At 37.9% G+C, this 24,183-nt stretch overlaps 3 protein-coding genes across 6 annotated transcripts; 2 read left to right on the top strand and 1 right to left on the bottom strand.

Moving 5' to 3' along the window:
• The first annotated feature begins 34 nt into the window (after window positions 1-34).
• Window positions 35-18,353, top strand: LOC6638676. Its single transcript, XM_002062616.4, has 11 exons — window positions 35-813; window positions 8,179-9,501; window positions 12,572-12,683; window positions 13,460-13,700; window positions 13,796-13,963; window positions 14,039-16,366; window positions 16,432-16,550; window positions 16,613-17,025; window positions 17,087-17,175; window positions 17,243-17,407; window positions 17,527-18,353. The coding sequence occupies exons 2-11, from the start codon at window positions 8,384-8,386 to the stop codon at window positions 17,712-17,714; spliced, it is 4,941 nt and encodes a 1,646-aa protein (XP_002062652.1). The 5' UTR covers window positions 35-813; window positions 8,179-8,383; the 3' UTR covers window positions 17,715-18,353.
• A 1,291-nt stretch (window positions 18,354-19,644) lies between these two features.
• Window positions 19,645-22,406, bottom strand: LOC6638668 (ankyrin repeat domain-containing protein 50). Of its 2 annotated transcripts, none has more exons than XM_002062617.4 (7): window positions 22,165-22,406; window positions 21,768-22,103; window positions 21,498-21,710; window positions 21,211-21,322; window positions 20,815-21,149; window positions 20,659-20,759; window positions 19,645-20,593 (listed from the first exon to the last, which is right to left on the bottom strand). In XM_002062617.4, exons 1-7 carry the CDS (start codon window positions 22,273-22,275, stop codon window positions 20,056-20,058), a joined length of 1,746 nt encoding a protein of 581 aa, XP_002062653.2. In that variant the 5' UTR covers window positions 22,276-22,406; the 3' UTR covers window positions 19,645-20,055. The 2 variants fall into 2 exon arrangements, with proteins under 2 accessions (XP_002062653.2, XP_023035303.1); XM_023179535.2 differs by having other exon boundaries at window positions 20,815-21,146.
• A 79-nt stretch (window positions 22,407-22,485) lies between these two features.
• LOC26529887 (GA-binding protein subunit beta-2) lies at window positions 22,486-23,845 on the top strand. 3 transcript variants are annotated; one of them, XR_006954732.1, is made up of 5 exons: window positions 22,488-22,770; window positions 22,828-23,040; window positions 23,217-23,324; window positions 23,393-23,647; window positions 23,704-23,845. XR_006954732.1 is itself a non-coding variant. In XM_047012183.1 (4 exons), the coding sequence occupies exons 1-4, from the start codon at window positions 22,696-22,698 to the stop codon at window positions 23,431-23,433; spliced, it is 444 nt and encodes a 147-aa protein (XP_046868139.1). In that variant the 5' UTR covers window positions 22,486-22,695; the 3' UTR covers window positions 23,434-23,647. The 3 variants fall into 3 exon arrangements, 1 of the variants encoding a protein (XP_046868139.1); XR_006954731.1 differs by having other exon boundaries at window positions 23,390-23,647; XM_047012183.1 differs by lacking the exon at window positions 23,704-23,845 and having other exon boundaries at window positions 22,486-22,770; window positions 23,217-23,328; window positions 23,390-23,647.
• Window positions 23,846-24,183: the final 338 nt, after the last annotated feature.

Genomic DNA, 24,183 nt, shown 5'->3' with positions numbered 1-24,183 from the left:
TCGATGGTTTTTCTTTTTTTTATTGTCGATTTTTTTGTTTTCACGGTAAAAGTTCTGCTGTCGGAGGTTTCGTGCGTTTTATTTTTTTTTTTTTGTGGGTCGATGTGTGTAGTGCGTGTGTCGATTTGTGTATAGATTAATTAATTAATTAGCTTGTTATTGGAGAAGAAAATGCAAAAATATACATATATTGTGTTAAAGTAATGAGGCGTTTTTCATTCCGCACATACACACGCGCAATTTGCATGGGCGCGTCTCTTTTTTTTTGTGTGTGTGTGTGTGAGTCATTTGTATGTGTGTAGGTGTCGTCGCTCCCGCCCTGAAAATGGAAAACGCGCGCCTTGATTAAAACAAAAAGTAAACAGAAGTTATAAATTTTAACAGAAAAATGTTTAAACAAGAGTCTCACAAGGAAAAGTTACAACTTTTCGACTTGCAATGAGCGAAACTTTCACACGCATACATACATATGCATATGTATGAAAACATTCGTATTTACGCACACTATCAAAGCGAAACGAGATTTTTTTGCCAGTCGTCTAAGCATAATAGAAGAAGACGACAAAGGAGAATCCGACAAAGAGTGTAAATCGAAGTAACAATAAAAATGATACAAGGTGTCGACACCTACTATTTTCACGTGTAATAATAGTGGTAATAATAATGATCACAAAAATCGCATTTTTTAAAGCGACAACGACGGGTGAAAGTGTTCAAATAAAAATTGACAACCTTGTCTTAATATATACATAATACACACATGTGGATTACTTCAGAGCAGAGTCGGATTACTGGGAACTACTCATCGATATGGTAAGTTCCACATAACGCAAACTAAATCTCCTCTTTCTCTAGTCAGCCATCCATTGACTTTCATTTTTCTTTAAAAACGAATCAGTCAACAAATTCGAATAATGCACAAATTAAATTGCCAATTCAGACAAATACCAACAAACAACAAAAATCCCTAAATGTCATTGATCTCGTTGAAAGAAAAAAGAACAGGGTAACACTGGGGGTTTCCGGAAAATTGTAGAGCAACAAAAATAAAACCCAATCATAATCTTCAAGTGATTTCCTGCCAAATTGATCACTTGTTATATAGTTTGGAGCGGTGCGGTTTAGTTCTTTAAAGAACTTTGAATGTGACTCTCGTTCAACGATGTGAACACAAAACAATCAACAGCAGTAGCAGCAGCCCCAACACACAAAGTTGCTCAATAATTTTGTTTTGTGGAAAATGCAACAGTGTGATAAAGCCGCGTCAAAACCAGGGTCTGTGGACAATTAAATTGTCATTACTCTTTCAAATGGCCAAATATATGAACGAAATGCCGTGACATAATGACATAAGCCAAAACAACATTTAACAAAGCATGCAGTTGTCGTCGCGTATTGCCGAATAACCAAACCGAAAATGGGCTAAGCTCTGGCTTTAGCCAAAGAGTACCTGCGTCTAACCGCATTCCGGTGCAAGAGTCGAAGAGGGAAGTTATCAAACGTTAAAACATGCTACGCACATTTGAAACAAAATATATTTATTTCATTTGTGATGGTGATTGGAGAGTGGTGAAAATTTATGTACATATATAGATATACTTATTTACTTGCATATGTACATAAATATGTACCTGTTTTTGTATTTAGGGGGGGTTTTTGGGAAAATTTCCAATAGAAGATCGGATCCGACTCGGATCACTAATCGCTATTTGTCTGTGTTCAAGCGAAACTGTAAGAAATACAAATAATAAAATAAAAAACAAACTACTAGTGGCTCTATTTTTAAACCCAAACTCAATTTTGCCATTCACTTTGTTCGTCTCTTCTGTGTCTTTGCCTTTGTTGTTGTTGTTTGTTTTGTGAGTTCGTTGGAAGCACCAGCAAGCGGAAATTAAAATTGATAAATAATTTATTGACAAACCAGAGTCCGAGATTGTCAGACTCTTGGTGAGTCGGTTGCGGGTGCGGGTACGGACGTGTTCGGCGCGATCATTTAAGGCATTCGCGGGCTGGTGGCTGCTGGCTGCCGGCTGCCGATAAGAAACGAGCGGACGCTCGCTTGAAGAAACAGATGCTACTGCTGCTATCTCAATTCAACTGAGGAAACCCCAGCAAGCATACCAGTTAGTGATTTCAATTAGGGTGTATTCTTACTTTAGTACCCAAAACTAAACTAAGAGTCTTAAATATCAGAAGAACTTACTACGTCTAAACAAAGTACATTAACATATTTGGTATATTCATAAATATGTAAGTTTCTATACTAAGAGGAACCACGAAGTACAACGACTCATAGTTGAATTATTGCACAAATAATCATACTTATTAGTCAGTTTTCCGTCTTCAAAAAATAATCGACAAAATTAAGCAATTTAACACAACTTTCTTTGTATTCCCCTCTATCTCTCAACACCAAAAGGTAGCGGATCTGGTAATAGCTAAGTGTGCAGAATGCGCAAAAAAGTGAAAGTGTCCGCCAACTTCCCTCTGCCTTTCATTGACAGCAGATTTACGCGCACCGTAAGATTATGAAATCATTTGTGTTGTGCAGGTGTCAAACGTAAATTCCAGGAAGGCGGTGGATGTTGGTGTGCACGTGAGTGGAGGGGGGGAATTGGGGGCGTGGGTGTGGGTGTTCTTGATACCAGTTTTACAGTTTACACGTTTTTGTGATTTTTGATTTATACGAAGCCAAAACCAAATCATTGATTCAGATTTCAAAGAAAATCTCTACTAATGTTAATGTGTTGAGAGAAAAGGAGGATGTTTTGTTTTTTTTTTTTCAACCATTCCAAGTCGATGCAACCTTTCATAACCCCGCCTTCCCTAAGTTACTTATCGCATCGCTTCAGCTGAATTCCAATCCTCTGACCAAATCGTGCGTAACTTAAATACACATATACAAACACATATAATAAATAATTCTCATCATTGCAAATTTTCAAATTTACGAGGGGCAACCCTTGTTGTTAAGTGATGTGGTTTTCTTTATGTTTGTATGTACATATTTGTACGAAGTACGCCCACAAATTGAACTAAATTTTTTTTAAAAATCAAAAGACGACTGATGTGACTTCTCTTTCTCTCTCTCTTTCGTCTCATCCCTTCTGAATAAAGCATTTCTCAGTTTCAAAATCTCTGTGAACCGGCTGCTGATAGGACTAATTTCAAGCAAAGTGGTTACAGTTAAATGAGGGCGCGTTGAATAAAGTGCCTTATCAAGTTATAAGGGAAATTGCCAAGATCCTAAAAATTATGAACGAATCAGTGCCTTTTACATATGTAAAAATAAAGTGAATGATTCCTGAAGCCTTGACTTGCTGCTTCTTAATTCCGATTTTTCAGCTTTATGCACGAATAATAATTAAAGGTACACATATAAGTACATAGTTTTGCTTTCTTTAAAATAGATATTTCAATCTTTCTTTACGGAAGCTTTATTACCGATTATACATAACAGATTTTAAAACTTTAATACGTATTTCTCTGCACTGTGCATTAAAATGTAGCCAACTTTAGTTAGCCACAACTTTGCAGTGCATCTCTTAACCCCTCGTTACACTCCACTCCCTATTCAAATTATAATTAAACGAACTATTTGCCTATGAGATTTTGAATTGGGTGCAACAATGACGCGGAGATACAAACACATATAGCAAATAAAAAGCGATCCATCTTCGTCTTGGAGTCTCTGTTCATTTTATTAGCTTGACTTTCTCCTAAAAACAAAAATCAACGGAAAAGATGAAAGCTTAACGTTTGGGTTTTCCCTGGGTCATTAATTGCCAATGCCATGGAAAACCTTTGCACTGTGTAGCAAGTTGTACCTACATGTTTTCTCAAGCCAAGCTGCAAATTTTAACAATGTAATTAATGTGCCAGATGTAGAATTTTAATTTTGCTAAAGGGTTATCTCCTCATATAGACAGGTTCGGGACTATCTGTCCCCCATTTGTCCAAATAATATAACAACGACAAGGTCATTGATGGAGCATTAGTTGTATGTTAACTTTACGCATAAACCAAAATTTGCCTCAAATACGTACGTTGAATATGAACTACCTGATGTTTTTAAAGCTGTTATTTTTATTTCACCAAAGATTAGAAAAATATATTTTTATTAGATTGAGTGACGTTGACTTTAAAAGATATTTAAAATATAGGTACATTGTTGTGTTTTTGTTGTGTTTTTCAATTCGAGATCCGCACGTGGCGAAATTGTTGTTATTACCTGTTCACCTTAAACGTGAAGTGCTGTTAGTTGAACGCACTTCAACTTGGCTAGGGGACATGTTTCTTGGCTGAAAGTTCTACAATTAAAGTTATCCACATACATACAAACATATATGTGTAAATACACGGGCACAAACTTATAATATCAGGTCCAACCGATTAGGCAAGTGTAACCGTTGACCCTAATTAACAAATTTTAAACGGGTCTGTACCTAAAAGCTTGCCGGTGCTTTACTATCGCAATATTGAGTAAATTTAAGTTTCATTTCAGTAATGGTTGACATCTTAATTATCGCAGTAACAATCAGTAAAGTTGATCATTGAATTCTTATTTAATTTCATTAGTTAAATTGTGTGTGTATGTGTGTGTTGGTGTGTGTATGTGTATGTGTATGTGTATGTGTGTGTTGGTGTGTGTATCTGCATATGTATGTACAATATAGAAGCATATTGGATCTTGTCTGGTTGACCTTCATACTAAACAAGTTAAGTTGGATTTTGTTGGCAATTTGAGAGTCTCAGAAGCGTTGCTGTTTACGTCTACGGGTGGGAGTTAAAAGATCATCAACAAACTAGAATTCGCTACGAATCAAAGCTCAATTTGATACTATGTTAAACAACGTCCCTTTCAAACAATTTATTGTATTAAAAAAATCATTCAAAAATATATTCTTCAGTGGCGAAACGATTTTAATTGCAACTAAACGTTACTGGATAAATGTTGACCATTTACCAGTGACCAGCCTAATCGCTGTCATGCTGCTGATTCGTATATCTAATTACATATGCATTAATGAATATGGATGTGACCTAACCTGAACGTGAAAGTGTTAAAACGGGTCGAATATCTTTGAATAGTTTTGTTTGGTTATAACTTGGTTATAATAAATGACTGCTGTTTACAGTTATTTAACATTCAAAAATTAAACAGAGTTGGCATATGTTAATTAGCTCTATTATATGGCGATTGTGAGGCTAATCAAAAATTTTGATTGCACTCGCTCCAACACCAACGAGTTAATGGAATGTTGCGGATGGCGTGTGTAAGAACTTCCAAACGGTGTTTATTTTTTTTTTCGAGTTGCCTTTTGAGATGTAACTGAAACCTACATATGTATGCCAACAAGTATTTCATAAAAATCTATCGTGTTAAATTTCTGATTTTTGTGCGCTGCAGTTGGATCTCCTACAATTTATCCCACAATCCGACAAACTTTAATTTAGGAGAAAGGATTGGATCGAATTTATTTGTCGGACTTAAACACAGCAGCTGTTTCGTTCATAAGAATATTAAATTCGAAAATGTCAACATGAACCTAAACTGGCGTCACATAGCTATATATGTATGTAAGTCAGACTTGAATGTGACTTAAAGAAAGAGAACTGCAGACGCAGAGAACTAAAGCCAGAAAGGAGATGCACACAAGCATTAGTGTGTACATATGCTTTTGAAATGCCACTTCTCATCCTCCAACTCCTCAATGGGATCTCTTACCGAAGTAAATTATGTAGAATGCAACATATGATATAAATTCGACTGCTTTGAAAGATCGCGTAGTGGATATATCAGTATGCTGCCAACCGAACCATCAGAAAAGCATTCCTTCTTTCCGACGATATCACTATTATCAGTAGATTTCAAATTTGTTTTGCAATACAGTGTACCCTTTTTATCTCCCGTTTAGAATGCAGAAAATAATGCAAAAGAGACTTCCCTTACTTTGAAGAACAGGTTTCGGAATATGTTTGTCGTTTAAAGTTTGCAGATTAGGGTTACAATTTATTATGCTAACCTAAAATTCAACTTTAAAATGTCGATATTTTAATCACTTTGGCGTGAGTTCAGAATTGGTAACCTTGACACCAGTTGTGTACGAAAGCCGTACAAAAACTATCAGCACCATAAAAAAAATTAGTTACAAATCAACATTGGGTCAGGAAAAAAATGAAATCGAGCAAATTTTTAATATGAATTTAAAACCAACAGTTCGCTCGGTGCAATGCCCTTAACAGATAACAAAAATGCATTTCAGTCAGTCCGACCGGCCGATTAAGCTTAAGCCGTGCAGCTGTAGATGCAGCTAACTGGCTGGTGCACCCGTCAAGAGGTGAATAGAGAGAAACTTTGGCGGCAAACAAAGTAACCAAACCAAACATCTACGGGGCACTTGCGCAAGTGCAAACCCTCAGCTGCTACTGCAGCTGCAAAAGCACGACAGACACACAGAGAGAGAAATACCGCCTAGTGCCATAGTCATTGGAAAATCTGTTTAAAATTTTGTTTCTGCAGAATATAACTACATATGTATATACTTAAATATATCTTCGCCTGTTTTTCTTTGTATCAACTCCAGAAAAAAGTTTTAGTTTTTAGAACTCTTTGTAATTTGTCTTCCATTTTGCCAACCACGAACTAATTTCTAGTAACAAGGGAGGTGTCTGTTAACAAAAAAACCGAAAATTGTGAACACACATTATAGATAACAAAACAGTTATAAAAATTTCCCGAATTCGCAAAGCCACGTCGAATAGTTTTAGTTTTTAGTTCCCGTTTGGGAAGCTTCTTTATTTTAATATTAACTAAAACACGGCACATGTTTTAAATCCTAAAACCAATAAAACATTATAATTACTTAAAAGAGGTGAGACAATAATATTTGCATCTTTGTACGGTCGAATGTAAAGAGGGTGAATCTTCACATTGCTTATAAGACACCGTACATACATATGTTTGTATGTATGTATGTATATATATTTATTCATTTCTATACCTTTGCCAAAAAGGGTATATTAATTTTGGTCAAAAGTGTGCAACGCATATTTTTTTTTATATTAATATTGCGGGGGGCTCTCCTCTACAATCTATCCGAAAGTGGCGTCCGAAAGTTAGGCGTCTGGGGTGGTTAAGCTGTTATCCAGCAGGTTGATGTCCAGAAGAATGAAGTGCCTGTCGAGGCGGTCCAGGAGGTCGTTGTTTTTTGACTAACATATAACCCCCATAGGAACGCTCGGTCGAAACAGTGACTTTTGCCAATAAACTTGTTGTTTCAACAGCTCGATATATCTATTAATGACTGTCTGAACTGACTGAATGATTTGATCCATATCGGATAACTTTATTATATAGCTGTCACTTACACATTCGAAAACTTGATCCAGCTTAAAATTGTAGGCCATTTTTCGCGACCATTCGATTTTTTATACGAGACGTTTTTATTTAGCGGGTATAGGTAAGGGAAGAGTAACAATTAAACTTGCAAGGGTATACAAACTTCGGTAAGTCGGAAACGTTCTCTGGATTACAAACATCTGCCCAATTTTACAATACCCTTTGCACGGGTGTGCAAATATAGAGGGACGACTCAATGCCCTTTCGTTTAATAATCTTTTCCCACGTTACAACTTAAATGTTTAAGCAATCATCCTTAATATAGTAGTACCATTTGTTAGTATACGAATGTTGCAATGTGTGAAAATTTCAAAGGGTATAAAGTCGGTCTAGCTGGTCTTTTTGATATTTATTCATTCTTTAATTTTTTATTTTTATTTCAATTTGTTGACACTGTTGTCTAGTACTGCTACAGAAATACAGAAAAATACATAATACACACATGCATATGTACTACGTAATATGTATATATGTATGTACATATGTATGTATGTTTGTTTGTATATGATCTTTTATCTTAATAACTTTTCATGGTCACTCAAATGATTCAAGTTGGCGCGTTTTGCTATATTTATTAAATTTCTTCATTTGGCCGATTTATTTTTATGAATTTGCCGTCATTGATTCTCGTTTATTTGTATGCCAGAAAAAATGACATGCCGTGGCTGAACTTATATTTTCCGTCCTGGTGAGGGGGGTAAAAAAATAATAAATTAATTATCATGAATTATTTTTGTATCCTATCTAATAAATTTTTTTTCCTTTTTTTCTTGTAGCAACATGTCAACCATAAAGCCGCAGCCAAATAAGTTAAATGACCTGACTCAATCAGAATAGAAATGGAACCCAAGGTTGTGCATCACTATCATCTGAATCAAGCCAAGATTAGTAAAGGAACTGCAATTTAGAGACTGAAATTCTAGCTGGCTGACCTCTTCTCTGTTTTCGTCTGCGCTCATTATTAACAAAAAACGTATCAAAATGAACTCAGTTATTTCAGCTTTTAAGCCCAAAAACAAAACCAGCTCTGGAAATCCATCCAACCCCCAGTCGGTTTCATCTGCAACTTTACCTACAGCCAGCCCCTCCTCGATCAGCGTAGGCATGGGAGCTGTCACCAAAAAGAAGCTGGTAGCACAGGATAATGGGTATCAATACTTGCGTCACATCCGCGAGATCGAAACAGCTAATAAACTGCTTTCACCTGTTGTGGCAACGACTGCTGTAGCAGACGAGGGTAGCTCTTGTGCATCCTCCGCGACTGAGACGGGTATACTCAATCTTCTTCGTCCAGCCCATGGAGTTAATAATGGAGCTCCTGCTCCCGAAGCCGTTGTGACAGCAGCGGCCGCTAGTGTTGATGTGGTTGATCATTGTAAACCGGCCACGGTACGTCTGTCCGACTTCAATATGAATGGCAATACAAAGAACGGAAATGGTCCGATCATTGGTCTGAGTGAGAATGGGAACTGCTTGGATTTGGTTGAAAATTGGACCGAGGATGATATATCCGAACACTCAGGTTCGGCTGCTTGCACAAGCACCAGCAGCTCTAGTGAACATAGCAACAGCACTGTCGTTCACAGTCCAACAGCCGCAAAAGCGACATCACCACCTGCCCCACAACCATCCGCTCACAGTCCAAGCCTGAGCTTGCTCTCGACTAATACTCTTTCCTCACTAGGATCATTAGATGCCGCCTCACTTAGCCATTCTCAACCTCAGTCCCAATCGAGTGAAAATGGCACGCCGCTGGCCTCGCCTGAAATGCTGACGCGCCACCACACCGCCGTCGATAGAGATTACATACCCGCCTTTCTCATGACTGCGCCTGTCACATTGCCACTCAGTAATAGCGGTGGTGCGAGCATTCTGCCAACCACCGTCAATTCAGCAGCCACCACGCCGAAGCACTTGCGCTACTCAAAGCCACGTCTAAGTCTAAGTCGGGTAGGGACCAACAGCAACCATCAATCTATGCCTTCAGTGCACGGACGACCTAACCTCAGCGTAGCCGGTGGTGAAGCGATCACTTCTAATGGAGCCAATCCGCCTAAACGCATTTCAACACACCAAAGGAACTTAAGTCTGGATTTCAGGTGAGTCATTGCAACTGTCTCACCGTATATCATATAATATATAAATATATATATATGTATATACTTGGGAAAGATTGATATTTAGGAATCTATAAATAAATTTATTTTGCCTTACCAATTATCGAAATTGGGTCTACATACATGTGTACATATTTTTTCATTCCACTTGTGTGTGAAGAATCAAAATCGATCAAATACGCACATCGTGTTATTTTCTAAATTTTTAAAGTTTTTACTGATTGTTGCGTGCATACATAAACGTGCGTTAGATGTGTACTTTATACATATGTATACATATGTACACATTTCCACTAAACCATGAAAACCTGCACTTGACTTGTACAGATTCATGAATGGTGGGTTGCTTATGACGTGGTGGACATAGATATGTATGTACACACATACATGTGTATAAAAAAGTAGTAAACAAAGAATCAACAGCAACTTTGTATGTGTCTGCTTTTGAAGAAAAGGGCTAAACGACCTGGGACACTGACACTGCCCATTTGTAGGAGTTTGAAATTGAGGGTAATGCTTTAGTTTATAGCCTAGTTTCTACGTTCTGTGCATCGTAACATCGTATTGAGGAGCGACCCCAGAATTGATTTGCAATGCTTATAATATGTACATCTTTTGTGTGTCTTAATAGAGCTCATTCAACTAGAGAAATAGGTTTTATTAAATAGAAAAGATTTGCTTGTCAGAGGAAAGAGAGGCGAAGAAAAAACAAAATAACAACCAGAAGTCAGCCAGAAGTTCATGCTCAATCGACTGGTTTCTGCCTCAATCCTCAAGAACAAAAGCAAAAAAAGCCACAAAATGTGAAAAAACAGGCAATGTTTGCATACCACCACTTGCAAATGGTCAAATATCGCATCAATTCTCTCTCTGTATTTATTTGTGTTACCCGAATATGAAAACACAATTCAATGACAAAGTTGTACATATATATGTATGTGCGAACCAAATAAATAAATTGTAAATTGGTTTACAAAACACTATGTAGTACGTCCACATATGTACATATATGTACATATGTATGTATTACAAGCGCGACTGAGTTTGTCCGCCATTTCCTTTGCTTCGCTCTCTTTGTTGTGAGTGTGTATCCTGTTGATAATGTGCCACACCCTGCGCAATAACACTTGTGTGCGTGCGCCGCCGGCAGCTGTAGCTACATAGCTCGTTCTTTGATATACGCCCGACCCCACTCTGGGGTGTCGTGGCATAGGTAGGAAAATTAATTTCCCTCATCTCCCTTGTGCATGTGTATATTCATACATACATACATGCATACATATGTATATGTATACATTACATTTATTTTATTAAGTGTTAAATGGTATACTACTGCTGCATATCTCATAGCTGTTTCATATTTGTATGTCCAATCCCCAAGTTGGGGTGAGTAGGGCAGTCGAAAATTACAAACAAGTGAACCCGAGGATGCCTATTATAATCGAACAATGCAGTTTATTGTTTTGAAGACATAGACCCAAAACTGAAACTTGATTATTCTGTATAGACATCAGATACAAACATCCATGATAAATATCCATTAGAAGATCTATTTTGGAAGATCAGATTAGATACATACACACCTACATATACATAAGTATATATATATGGATAACAAAATTATATATGTAGAACTATTAGGTAATCAGAGGCTCAGAGGAGTGGAATACGACGACCTTCAATTGTGGATACGCGGTTTCAGTAATTACATAAAAGGAATGTGAGACGTGATGAGCTGCTGAGTGTAAAGATTGAACAGGCTGTCGTATTATAAAGTCAAACACAATCAAGTTGATGTCAATGCGGGTATGTAGAATGTAGCGGGTGCAACCGCAGCAAATGAATGCAAATGCGTATATAATTGACACAACGACAACAAAGACATCCAATATGCTGGTTTGGTATGTCGGGAATGTGCTCTGAACAACAACAACGCCAAAATAAACGGCAGCAATAACCATAAGAGCACCTCGCTGTTGATCTTTACAACAACAATACCACACAAACTGATATCACGATCTGTCAGCAGCATTTCAATGTACAAATATAACGCCCCCCATAAGTGCAGTATTAATATAAGTATATGTCTTTATGTATTTACTATTTATGTATGCATTTAAAAACAGGCATACAATAAGTTGGGGTACTAAGTCCATTTGTTAAAGCCGCAGGATAAGGCGTTGGGGAAATATTCAAAAAAAAAAAAAAAGTAGCTTTTATGACTTAGAGTGACACCCACACCCTTCATGGTTACGTCAAAGGCGGCACCTACGAACACAACGGGTTTGATTCAGATGGGCACACTCGCAGTATGTGATTATTAAATATTTTTATTTGTGCAAATATAATAACACAAAAGGAGGAAAAATTATATTTTATTAACACAATATAAAGAACAATTGGGAAGATGAGGCAAGAAGTTTAATCCATTAAATATCTGCATATTCTTTCATTATATTTGGTTGTGTGTAGGGGGGTGGAAAAGGGCGACTCGTGCTGCCTGGGTCACGGTGGCCAAGATTGTAAATCCGCCACTGGACTCACTGGGTATTTTTTAGCTTCTCTTTTAAACTATTAAACATCGGAGCTTTCTCTTTTCAACTATGAACAGCTGAGCTTTTGCGCAGTGCTGCCACCTGGTTTGTTTTCGGTTTTTTCTCCCCTATTTCTCATTTGTTTCGAAATATGTGAGTGTGTGATTGTGTGCGTTTCTTTATTTTTCTTGATTTTTTTTTTTGTGTGTGTTCACGCGCATTGTGTTTTGGTGGAATGCTAATTTAATTTAAAGGGCATCGGTTGTACCGTCTACGGATAGTAAATTCCTTTGCACAGATTGTGATTAACTACGGCGTATATAGTGATAATTATCGAAAAGTCAGCTGTAAGAAGACATATTGTTTGTTTTTGGATTAGAAAAGATAAACATAGCTTGATGACAAATCGACAGCAGTTGCATTGATTTTTCTGCATTACTAATTAGTAGCTACACGTACAAACATACATACATATGTATAACTAAAGACGTACCACACATTTTTTTTATTTGTTACAGATCTATGGGCATATTGCTGCCACCTGTGTCACAGGTGACAAATACACGCATCAATCACACCCAGCATCATCGAAATCGGAGTCTCGACAGCGCTTTGCAACGAATACCAGAGGTGAGTAAAATATCCCCTCATTCCCCCAATCACAGCCGAGGGCAATCAGCTTGCACAAACACAAACATGCAAAGATGTATACAGACACCATAAAGAACTCAAAAAAATTTGACCCGACGAAGTGCAAATACACTTACTCGCAATTGACTAGTATGCCTGTGGAACTGTAATCGTCTTGGAACACACATAACCACATATTAAAACAGGCTATAAAAGTACCCTATGGTTCGAGGGACGAAACCCTTAAATCCTAGTTAACGGATTTCCAGAAAGCAGTTGTGAGGTTTTCATGTACATACATACATACATACATATATGATTTTTTCTATCATTATCTTGTAAGCGTGTGTATGTTTGCGTGTGTGTGTGTTTATTTATATTTTATCGCTTCTTGGCATTGTTATTCACATTTTGCACTTAGTTTTGCGCTAAATATTTGTGTACGTTTCTTGTTATCAAGAAAAGGCACTGAAAAGCAACAAAGAGGAGAGCGAGCGATAGGGTAGAAAAGATTTACATGTCATAACAGTTTTAACCAGCACAGCACGCTCCCTTTCTCTATATGCATATGTATGTACGTATGTATGTACATATATGCACATGTGTAGGTATACACGTTCATACATACATATGTGTATAGGTATCTCTTTTTAATACTAGTACGGGCTCTTTCATTCTCTTAGCTGTCGACCCTAGTTTTTTTTGCCAACAATTCCACAAGTACATGTACATATACATATGTATGAACTTTTTATATTTTTCCCTTGTCTGTACAGGTTGAAGTTTCTTCCCCCAATGCCGAGAGCGAGAATACATTCTGCTCTCCATCATCGATACTTGGCACAAACATGTGCTCGAAGATTGTAACCACAGCAGCCAGTGTAACATCAGCTCTGTCAACATCACCCACGCCAGCACTAACGTCCATAGCGACTACAATGCCAGTTAGCGTTAAGGTCAATCCTGTGCAGAAATTGCAATCCGTCGCCTGCTCCAGTTCTAAGCCGAGTGTAGTTGGTAAGCACATATTTTTTATTAAAACATGATTCTCCCTACGCATATACATATGTACATACGTATATAAGTATCTAATGTTGGATTTTATCTTCCAGTTGAATCATGTCCGACACTGCGTTTACGACCAAAGTCTAGTGAAGTGGCTGGTCAGGAGATAATTGTTGGCAGTGGTGGCAGTGGTAGCAGTAGCAACAACAGTTGCAGTAGCAGTGGCAGCAGTAAGAAACGGGAGGATCTCACTAGTCTTGGATCAGATGACTCAGGTAGCTTTGTATTAGTTGTAATCATGTGATACGCTCAATCACACATTTTTTCTCCCTATCCTCCCCTTATAACAGGTATCATCTGTGGCTCGGAATCGGACCAATTATCACTGAACCGCATATGCCACTCACATGAATCGTTGGATTCGGGTGAAATGGACACCGATGCGGTGGTACCTGATGCTGACGCCGATGCCCAAGAAGAATGTATTGATATTATGGACTCCGCATCTTTGGACGAAGAGTATAATGCCATAATGCAGACAACAGAACATCTTTGTTGTTATCACCTGCAGACACAATCAAACGACATCGATTGTCGTACTCTGCGTCCAACACGAAAACAAAAACATCAGAAATTAGAGAAGAAGCAACAGCAGCAAGAAGATGTGGATGATCGAACGCGTTATCGCGTAATGAATATGTCTCAGGCAGCTATCAACATGGAGATGAGCTCGACTCCCAATGAAATTGAGCCAGTAATGGATAATGAGGTGTCACCGCAAGCAACAATCAATGCTACACCCACACCCACACCCACGGAAACCACCAACAAGAATGATCAGATTTTATTTAAGAACTTCTTTGGGGCCACCAAAAATGCAATTTTCCGCACAGCTCAAAGCATTATAGAAAATCATGAAAAGAAAAATGCAGCTAAACAGAAAAGCGGGGAAGATGCTACTGCTAGTACACCCATCTCTTTAAACTCCACATCGGGAGCTGCTGCAACAGCCAGTTGCAACATTCAATCTCAGGATCAGGTGAAGTCACCAACGGATATATCAAAAAAAAAAGAGTTCTTCAGTCTGCTTACATCCAATTCAAGTAAAAAACAAGCTGCTGCTGCAGCAGCCGCAGCTGAAGCTGCAACAGTAGCCCATCCTGATTTGTCTGGGACCAAGTTAAAAGAGCGGACTCTCAACTTGCGCCTCCCGGGATCGATAGTGGATAGTGATTTAGCCGTTAATGTTGCTAGCGAAATGGCTTTGCTAGCAAAAAGCTCTTCCATTAACTCCTTAAACAAACTAAAGGTGCCTGTACCGGGTGTAGTTAAATATTTTATAAGCGAACGGTCTCCAATTGTAGACGCACAGCAAAAACCAGAAAAGGGGCCATCAGGTCTACTGCGTTTCTTTGAGTCTCCCGTTTTCAACATTCATTTTGCTGTTCATTATCTTTTCTACTCCAAAGAGCCGGGTGTTCTCAGTTTTATTGGCAATAAGATTTTTAGCTTTCCTGACCAAGAGGTTGACCTTTATATACCTCAGTTAATTGTCATGTACATACAAATGGATGAATTAGCAGAAGTTTTGGATCCTTATTTAACGATACGTTGCCGTAAATCAGTTGATTTCTCGCTAAAGTGCTTATGGTTGCTTGAAGCCTACAACTATAATCAAGAAGATCATCTGGTGCCTAGTACTGGCATGCGTAAATCCAAACTAGCGCTAATGAAGGAAATATTTTCAAAAAAAGAGCAGAAACAGCAGGCCAAATTGTCTGTTGCACTAATCAAAAAAACGCACCACCGTTCCCAGTCGGATGCTACAGTTCTAATGGCTGACTCCCGTCTTCCTCCCTCTATATCTCATCGCCTCTACCAACAGCCGCCCTTTACTACACAAACCCTTCACCACACAAACACACCTGCAAAGCTATGTCTTGGAGATATCACCTCAGGCCGCGCGTTTGACAATGGCTGCACCTGCTTTGAGTCGGTGCGCGGCCAGGTGAATGGTTTGCTTGGGCAGCGTACATTGTGCAGTTGCGGAGCACCCAAAGCAGCCCCACAAAAGGAATTTATGCGTTCTCTTATGAATGTTGGAAAAAATCTCACTTCGTTAACTTCCAAGGCTGAAAAAACATCGGCGTTGCGCATGTTCCTCAACCTGATTAATAAGAATCTGCCTGCCCGTGTTTGGCTGCCACTCTATTCGGACATTCCACACCACGTGGTTCGCATCACTGAGGAGAAGACTGCCGTGCTCAATTCTAAAGATAAGACGCCTTACATCATCTATGTGGAGGTTGTTGAGGTGCCAGATATCTACACCTCACCGCTAATACCCAAAATGATGCCTTCGTTAAGACATACTAAGAGCGAGGAGCACTTAGACGGCTCCTGTCTCAACACACAACATAATATGAGTTGCAGTCGGACTTCAAGTTGTAGCAGTAGTCACCAAGGATCGAGCTGCCGAAGAAAACGTGGAGGAGACGAAGGCGGAGGAGGATTTGGTGACTCTCTTTCTGCTTTGGGTGGACCGCAGCTGCATGAAGATGATGTGTGGTCGCAGGAAGATGATGAAATAACAGCGCAATACTTAAACTTGCGCAAGATAAGTGAGCGCGATGCCGTTTCCCAAATGTCATTGGATTCTTGCGACTCACGAGATCAAGGTATAGTTGCCTAGACCAGTAGAATTTGGTCGCAATTTCACTCGAAATATTTTTTATTTTAATAGCTCCACCCATTGTCTTTAACATTGGCGATGTACGCACTCGTCATTGTAATAATTTAAGCTGCGAAAATACTAAGTCCTTTAGCAACGATCCGGAGGATCCTTCAGCAGCAGCTCTCAAGGTTAGTACTGTCATGATTTATTAGAAATAAATTATTTTTCCTTAATCATAAAATTTATTTAGGAGCCTTGGCATGAAAAGGAGAAACTGATTCGCGAATCCTCACCATATGGTCATCTCTCCAATTGGCGCTTGCTTTCTGCTATTGTGAAGTGTGGCGACGATTTGCGGCAGGAGCTAATGGCCACCCAGTTGCTGCAAATGTTTAAAATCATTTGGCAGGAGGAACATGTAGATCTATGGGTGCGGCCGTACAAAATAGTTTGTCTTTCGAACGATAGCGGCCTAATTGAGCCCATACTCAATACTGTATCCCTACATCAAATCAAAAAGAACTCGAACAAATCCTTGCGAGATTACTTTATCGACGAATATGGTCCGGTAACAGGGGAGAGGTTTTGTCTGGCGCAAAAGAATTTTGTGCAGAGCTGTGCTGCCTATTGCCTTATTTCATATTTGCTTCAAGTCAAGGATAGGTAGGACTACATTCGTGTTTATATTTGCACAAAGAATTCAATAGTTTTAATATATTCTTAGGCATAATGGTAACATACTTTTCCACTCTGATGGTCACATAATACACATCGATTTTGGCTTTATTCTAAGCATATCTCCAAAGAATTTGGGTAGGTAATTTCTACTACTTAAACAAGAAAGAAATTCACGTATGTATATTATCTTTTTGTTACGCAGGTTTTGAACAGTCGCCGTTCAAGCTTACACACGAATTTGTGGATGTGATGGGTGGCACCAGTTCCGAGCATTGGCGTGAGTTTAATCGACTGCTTTTAGTAGGTATGATGTCTGCGCGCAAGCATATGGATCGTATTATCAACTTTGTGGAAATTATGCGCAGCAGTAAGTTTTATAAGTTACGCTATTATCGTAACATTTGAATTTCGAAAAAAAGACAAATGAAAACTTATGTATATTATTCTATATTATATTACAAACATACTATTTTGTTTCCCCTATAGATGCTCACTTACCGTGCTTTAAAAATGGATGTTCCGGTACCGTTCAGAATCTCCGTAAACGCTTTCATATGAATTTAACCGAACAAGAAATGGAACGCAAGGTTGAGCAGCTTGTCCAGGACTCGCTAAAGAGTCTGTCAACCAAACTGTACGATGGTTATCAGTACTACACGAATGGCATATTGTGAGAACGGTTTTTTATGAAAATCTAATGCAACGCGCAGATGCGAATTAATGTAATATAGGAAAAAGAAATAATGCCAAGCTGATGAACCAAACCTATGGACTGACTTTTTGTTTAAATGAAATATAGTAATGTAAATTTTTAAGGTGTAGCACATCGGCAAACCAAGTGATGAAGAAAAAAAACTTTGGAGGTAATTGAATTGTACCAAACCAAACCATTGTTAATGTAGCCTAAAAAAATCATAGTTCGTTGTGCGTTGTCCGTTTTGCGTGTTTGCAATGTTGTTTAGCTTTTAAGTATAAATGTAAAATGTATGGACTGTATTTTTAGTTCGTCTGAATGAAAATGGGATGGTATAGGTCGTGTTAAATGCCGGTCTGCCATTGCATTTAGCCAATCAACAACATGTATATAATATGTATATCGTATATATTATTATTAACACCAAACGGATAAATATTTACATCCTCTCGTCATTTCCTCTACATTTTTTACTTTCGCAATTTATTTGTAAAATTTACAGTAACATTCTTCTAAGGATATCAACTTAATCTTATAAATTATTACATTGTATATGGCTTAGCAACAAGAAAAACATGTTAATCTACACATAAAGCAAATTATACAAATACGTACGTAATATGCACTAAAAGTTTAGCTACAAGTATTTGAAAAATGTAAATGCATTTTTCTATGAATTATTTAAGTAATGCAATTCAAATTAATAAAAAAAAAACTACAAAATAAAAAATGAGCGTAAAATCAATAGATTGCATTTCGATTATGTATGGATAAACGACTTTTAAGAAACTAAAGCGAATGAGTCCGTGATCCGTGATAATAAATAAGAAGTTCAAGCTGGCCAATGAACATGAGAATTCTTAAAATAGCTGAGCCGTTTTGGGGTTTATTGACAAAAAAGTCCTTTTGATCCAAAAAAAAATAATTGATTTTTACTAAAAATACCAATAAATGTGAGTAACATACATCAAACTCCGTTAAAAAATGCGGAAAACCACAAAATCCTTGGAATATCGCCTCCCCGTAGTACTATCGAGATGTCTTTTGAACCAAACATAGTTTTTGATAATTTCAATTTTATGACATTACTTTCGTTCTAATCTATTAAGACTCACGACAGCACTGGTCAATTTTCCAAGTAGTGTAACAATACAAAAAATCGTTGATGTCCCAGCTCTCCGTAGGACTATGGAAATTTCCTTTGCACCGATGATAGTCCTTGATGATTAAAGCTTCAAGATAGCACTTTCGTTCTGATCCTTCAAGGGACTCTGGATATATTGGCCATTTTCTCTAAAAAAAAAGTCCTTGTATCTCGGCTTGACGAAGGACATTGTTGTGTCACTCGAAGCGGATCGTCGAGAACCACAATCTGACAAACCTGATAACCTATTCGTCCTTGAAATGGCTGAGTTATAATGACATTTATGGTTTTTTTTACGACTTTTTTGCCATTATTGCGACTTAATCCCCTTACAGAAATTCGAGCAATAGTTTCGGATGGTTATTAAAAATCCTTGAATACAGATCGATAGTTTTGATCCTGGAGAAGCAAAAAAAGTACGTACTGTCGAAATTGGTTTACATCCTAAGGCGAGATAGCCCAGGACAAATTTTCCTGTGTAAGCTCTAAAATCCACAAGTCTTGACGCCGGACAAAAAGAGTTAACTTTCTAGGTTGTCAAAAAAGCTGCGATCATCTAAGGATGCAGCATATACAATTTTGAGAAAAGTTTTTTTTTCCCAGCTATGCTAGAGACATTCCAGGACTTGGTGATGTTAATCAATGCGCATGGGTAAGGTAGCCAAAGGGGATCCAAATCGTCTTTAAACTTATATGGAGCTATGACCATTTTTCTGTTTTTCGGACTTGTAATTTTTTTTCAAGTCTCAAATTAAACCAAATGCGGTTTTAATAAATGTAGTTAAATAATATACTCGTTATCATATTATTACAATTATTAATAAAACTCTGAAGAATTGATTTGGGCCTTTAACAAATGCAATTCCTTGTATACCTATACTTGTTTGTGAATGTGCTGTCTTAATTTTAAGTTAAATAAATTAACTCATTAAGTGTGAATTGCTATTAGCAAAATTTAGGCCAGAAGGTGAGGAAGCAGTCAATACAAAAGGCAACTTAAATATATGTTCTTAATTTAATCAAATCTTATTTTAACTATTTACATAAACTAATGAACTAATATTAAGATGATAGTCTGTTATGTTATTGATCAAATTTGCATACCGCATCTTTAACAAAAACAATATGCAAAAAAGAGAAACTCAAAATGAATGCTGAGACTACAGTATGCTTCGTCCTAATCGTTCACATACTGCATTACCTCCTGTGCCTCGCTAAGCAACACTTGTTGCTCTAAGTGCTCAATGCGTTTCCGCATTTCCTCCTTCTCCTTTTGAAAGGAATCGATACGACGACGTAATTCATCATTATGCCGCCTAAGTTCATGCAGTTGCCGACAAATTTCAGAAGATGTCAATAGGGGCATAACGTTGGGAGCTCTTGTGTTAGCGTTTAGTTCATTAACGCCCCGCAAGTTAGAGCGCGTTGCATGTTTAAAGGCAGTTCCATTGTTAGCAGTAGTTGAGCCAGTTGATTGAGATGGCCGCAGTTGTATGGTCTGCACAGTGCCTACTTGTCCACGTAGAGAGCTAGTACTTGACATTGGCAAATTACTTATGGGCGTAGTCATAGCTTCGTTTAATAACTGTTGCTGCTCATCAGTACTCCCACTATCCAAAGGTTTTCGAAGTGATGGGAGTTTAAGTTGACGGGACTGCAAATGTCGCATATTGACCAGCTTAGTGGCATAGGACAGCTGACGAACCACACCAGAGCTGTGTTTAATAAAAGACATTACTAACAGAAAAGTATGTAATAATAATAAGCATGATTCGTTTACCCAGCCAATGAACCAGGAATTTTCTGCACCGATTTTGCTTGATTATCAGATGAACTACTGCAAAGCTTCTTAAAATCGGTCAATGAGATTATCCTTATATTCTGATAAAAAAAGGCAAAATTAATTTTATACAAAACCACGATTCCAAAAACTCACCTTGTTTTTTGTCAAACCCGCACACGTACTTGGGGAAATTGACTCCTTTTGTTTGATGACATTCATACGAATCTTTTGCGGAGGAGAACTGTGTGTGTTAGTGACATGATTTGCGATTTTCCGGTAAGTCGGTGTGCTACCATTAACGCTTTGTGTTGCCTTTGTTTCGTGTAACACCATGCGCCCAGCCTCAGACAGAACCAACTTACGTCCATTTTGGAGAGCTGTATTAAGCATATCTTTGGAAGCTTCATCATCATTGTCCTGCATCATATCAGCAATGCCGTGTGATTTTAACATATTTAATGCGGTGTCACCCAAGACATTGCTGCCTGCTAACATGACCAATGTTTGATAAAGATTAATTATGGCAATTTAATAAAGCATATAACTTACGACCCCGAAGATTTTCCAGTACATCCATTTTATCTTCAACTGACATATCCACATTCTCAGGAGTTTTGATAGTCTCGTCCATAATAGAATTTACCGCATCACTAGTCTCTTTCTGTGAATCGTAAACAAAATAAATTCGCTTTTACATCACTGAAGTATTTTATTTGGGGCAAAAAAAAATGCTTCCGTTATTCTTTAATGCAGGAAAGTGTATCTATAGTTGGTATATTGTTGTACATATTCGGCAAATGAAAATATTAGTTAAATACTGAGACTACTTCACTTACCTCCGCCTCTTCGTTGTATTTGCGATTGGCCTGAGCCTGCCGAGCAGTTTCTAGCTCGGAAAGAATGTCTGCCTGCTCAGTAAGGACAGCTAGCGCTATTGGGGTCTTCCCAAATTTAGACACTAATGTGACATCTGCTTGACACTTAAGCAGTAAACGCACTATTATTTTGTGCCTTTTTTCAACTGCCCAGTGCAACGGAGTCATACGGAGCTTTAATAGAAAATAAAAATTAGACAAAGAATGGACTCCGAGCAGTAGTAGAGTTACCATATCTCGCGAGTTGACACTACATTTAAGAGCCAGTAAAAGGCTAACAATTCGCTCGTGACCGTAATAGCAGGCCAAATGCAAAGGCGTACGGTCTACCTTTGTTTTTGCGTCCATATTACAACCGGCTTGCAACAGAATTTCGCAGATCTCCAGCTGGTTGTTCATGGCAGCGAAGTGTAGAGCAGACATCCCTAGCCAATCGGACGCAAAAGGTGCTCCATGGCCTAAGGCTGTTTTCACCCCTATCACATCACTATCTTTCGAGCACTGTAGAAGTTGCTTTCCTAAGTCCAGGCATGTTGCAGTTGCTGTACCCTTTTCTCCTTCGGTGCGCTACAAATACGGGCTGCTATGATTATTTGCATTATAATAAATTATGATAGAGGATGCTTACAATTTCGTAGTGCAACAAGTTCTGATTTTGATTCGGATACACCTGGCCATCGGCCGTAAGTCTTGCTACCACTTTGCTGGCACTGGCGCCGCTTTGGTTGTGGCTGTGCATCTTTTAGTAAGCAAACTAGTTTAACAACTGTCGGATACGCATGGTGCAACAAGTTTTTGTTAAATTAAATAAATTTTCGTCTTGTTTTCGACCTTACGTACGTTTTGCAATACTGACATAGCTGATTTTCGATAATCGAGTTATCACCGATAGGCGGCGATACTTGTCACCAACAAACGATAGCGTATTACCGATTAATGGTAACTTATCGAGCCGGCGATAAGTTGTTGCCATAAAGCTCGTACTTAACGCAAAATCGAATAACTAAACGAATTGACAATCAGAATTATTACACTGGAACCTAGAGAATCCGTGGAGCAGTTGTTAATGACTTCCTAATATGATTAGAATTGGGCCCAAACCTAAAACCTTTTCGAATAACGAACTTACATATTAAAATATATTTATATATATGTATGTATGTATATATATACATATGTATGTATGTATATACTCTTACTGGCTCTTAAATGTAGTGTCAACTCGGGAGTTATGGTAACTCTACTACTGCTCGGAGTCCATTCTTTGTCTAATTTTTATTTTCTATTAAAGCTCCGTATGACTCCGTTGCACTGGGCAGTTGAAAAAAGGCACAAAATAATAGTGCGTTTACTGCTTAAGTGTCAAGCAGATGTCACATTAGTGTCTAAATTTGGGAAGACCCCAATAGCGCTAGCTGTCCTTACTGAGCAGGCAGACATTCTTTCCGAGCTAGAAACTGCTCGGCAGGCTCAGGCCAATCGCAAATACAACGAAGAGGCGGAGGTAAGTGAAGTAGTCTCAGTATTTAACTAATATTTTCATTTGCCGAATATGTACAACAATATACCAACTATAGATACACTTTCCTGCATTAAAGAATAACGGAAGCATTTTTTTTTTGCCCCAAATAAAATACTTCAGTGATGTAAAAGCGAATTTATTTTGTTTACGATTCACAGAAACAGACTAGTGATGCGGTAAATTCTATTATGGACGAGACTTACAAAACTCTTGAGAATGTGGATATGTCAGTTGAAGATAAAATGGATGTACTGGAAAATCTTCGGGTTCGTAAGTTATATGCTTTATTCAATTGCCATAATTAATCTTTATCATATATTGGTCATGTTAGCAGGCAGCAATGTCTTGGGTGACACCCTATTAAATATGTTATAATCACACGGCATTGAATCTGTCTGACGCTGGGCGCATGGTGTTACACGAAACAAAGGCCACGCAAAACGTTAATGGTAGCACACCGACTTACCGGAAAATCGCAAATCATGTCACTAACACACACAGTTCTCCTCTGCAAATGATTCGTATGAATGTCATCAAACAAAAGGAGTCAATTTCCCCAAGTACGTGTGCGGGTTTGACAAAAAACAAGGTGAGTTTTTGGAATAGCGGTTTTGTATAAAATTAATTTTGCCTTTTTTTTATCAGAATATAAGGATAATATTTATTTTACTTTGGCATATGGGGCATATGTTTGTATGTATTGTATATGGTTGTGTACGTTATAGCTTTGTATTTTGAATATTTTTTAACTTTACTTTAAATATGTAATAAATTGCTAGGCAACGAATCCATTCTCTGCTTAGAATATTGTGTGGCCCTTGTCTGGAAAGTCGTTCGAAACGTTGTAAAGGTTAACTAAGTACAAACTACACAACATTTTGAAACTCCCATTTCACGTATCTCTCTATCAAATAGAAAATTGCTTAAAAGATTTTTTTCTAAATTTTCACATAACATAACCGTTGCATTAAAATTGCTCAACTTATTTTGGCCGACTATTTAAGTTTAACATTAACTCTATAATGGAGATACACATATTCATTTGGAAAAAATAATTAAATTCGCTCGTGTGTTTGTGTGGTATGTTAACAACATGTGTATCCGACTAAATTTACAAGAAAACAA

This window comes from Drosophila willistoni (assembly GCF_018902025.1).
Source record: "Drosophila willistoni isolate 14030-0811.24 chromosome XR unlocalized genomic scaffold, UCI_dwil_1.1 Seg144, whole genome shotgun sequence".
NCBI classification, from domain to species: Eukaryota; Metazoa; Arthropoda; class Insecta; order Diptera; family Drosophilidae; genus Drosophila; species Drosophila willistoni.
The sequence above is the reverse complement of the archived record's forward strand: the minus strand, read 5'-3'. Positions and strand labels throughout refer to the sequence as shown.

Excerpts from the sequence above, each read along its gene's own strand:
- LOC6638668 (XM_002062617.4), bottom strand. The coding sequence starts at position 22,275 with ATGCACAGCCACAACCAAAGCGGCGCCAGTGCCAGCAAAGTGGTAGCA. Across the intron at positions 22,104-22,164 it reads ACTTGTTGCACTACGAAATT|CGCACCGAAGGAGAAAAGGG; the intron begins GTAAGCATCCTC and ends CCGTATTTGTAG. Across the intron at positions 20,594-20,658 it reads ATTCCTGGTTCATTGGCTGG|CTCTGGTGTGGTTCGTCAGC; the intron begins GTAAACGAATCA and ends TATTAAACACAG.
- LOC6638676 (XM_002062616.4), top strand. The coding sequence starts at position 8,384 with ATGAACTCAGTTATTTCAGCTTTTAAGCCCAAAAACAAAACCAGCTCT. Across the intron at positions 12,684-13,459 it reads CTTTGCAACGAATACCAGAG|GTTGAAGTTTCTTCCCCCAA; the intron begins GTGAGTAAAATA and ends TTGTCTGTACAG. Across the intron at positions 17,176-17,242 it reads CATATCTCCAAAGAATTTGG|GTTTTGAACAGTCGCCGTTC; the intron begins GTAGGTAATTTC and ends TTTGTTACGCAG.
- LOC26529887 (XM_047012183.1), top strand. The coding sequence starts at position 22,696 with ATGTATATATATACATATGTATGTATGTATATACTCTTACTGGCTCTT. Across the intron at positions 23,041-23,216 it reads AATACAACGAAGAGGCGGAG|AAACAGACTAGTGATGCGGT; the intron begins GTAAGTGAAGTA and ends TACGATTCACAG. Across the intron at positions 23,329-23,389 it reads ACTGGAAAATCTTCGGGTTC|CAGGCAGCAATGTCTTGGGT; the intron begins GTAAGTTATATG and ends TGGTCATGTTAG.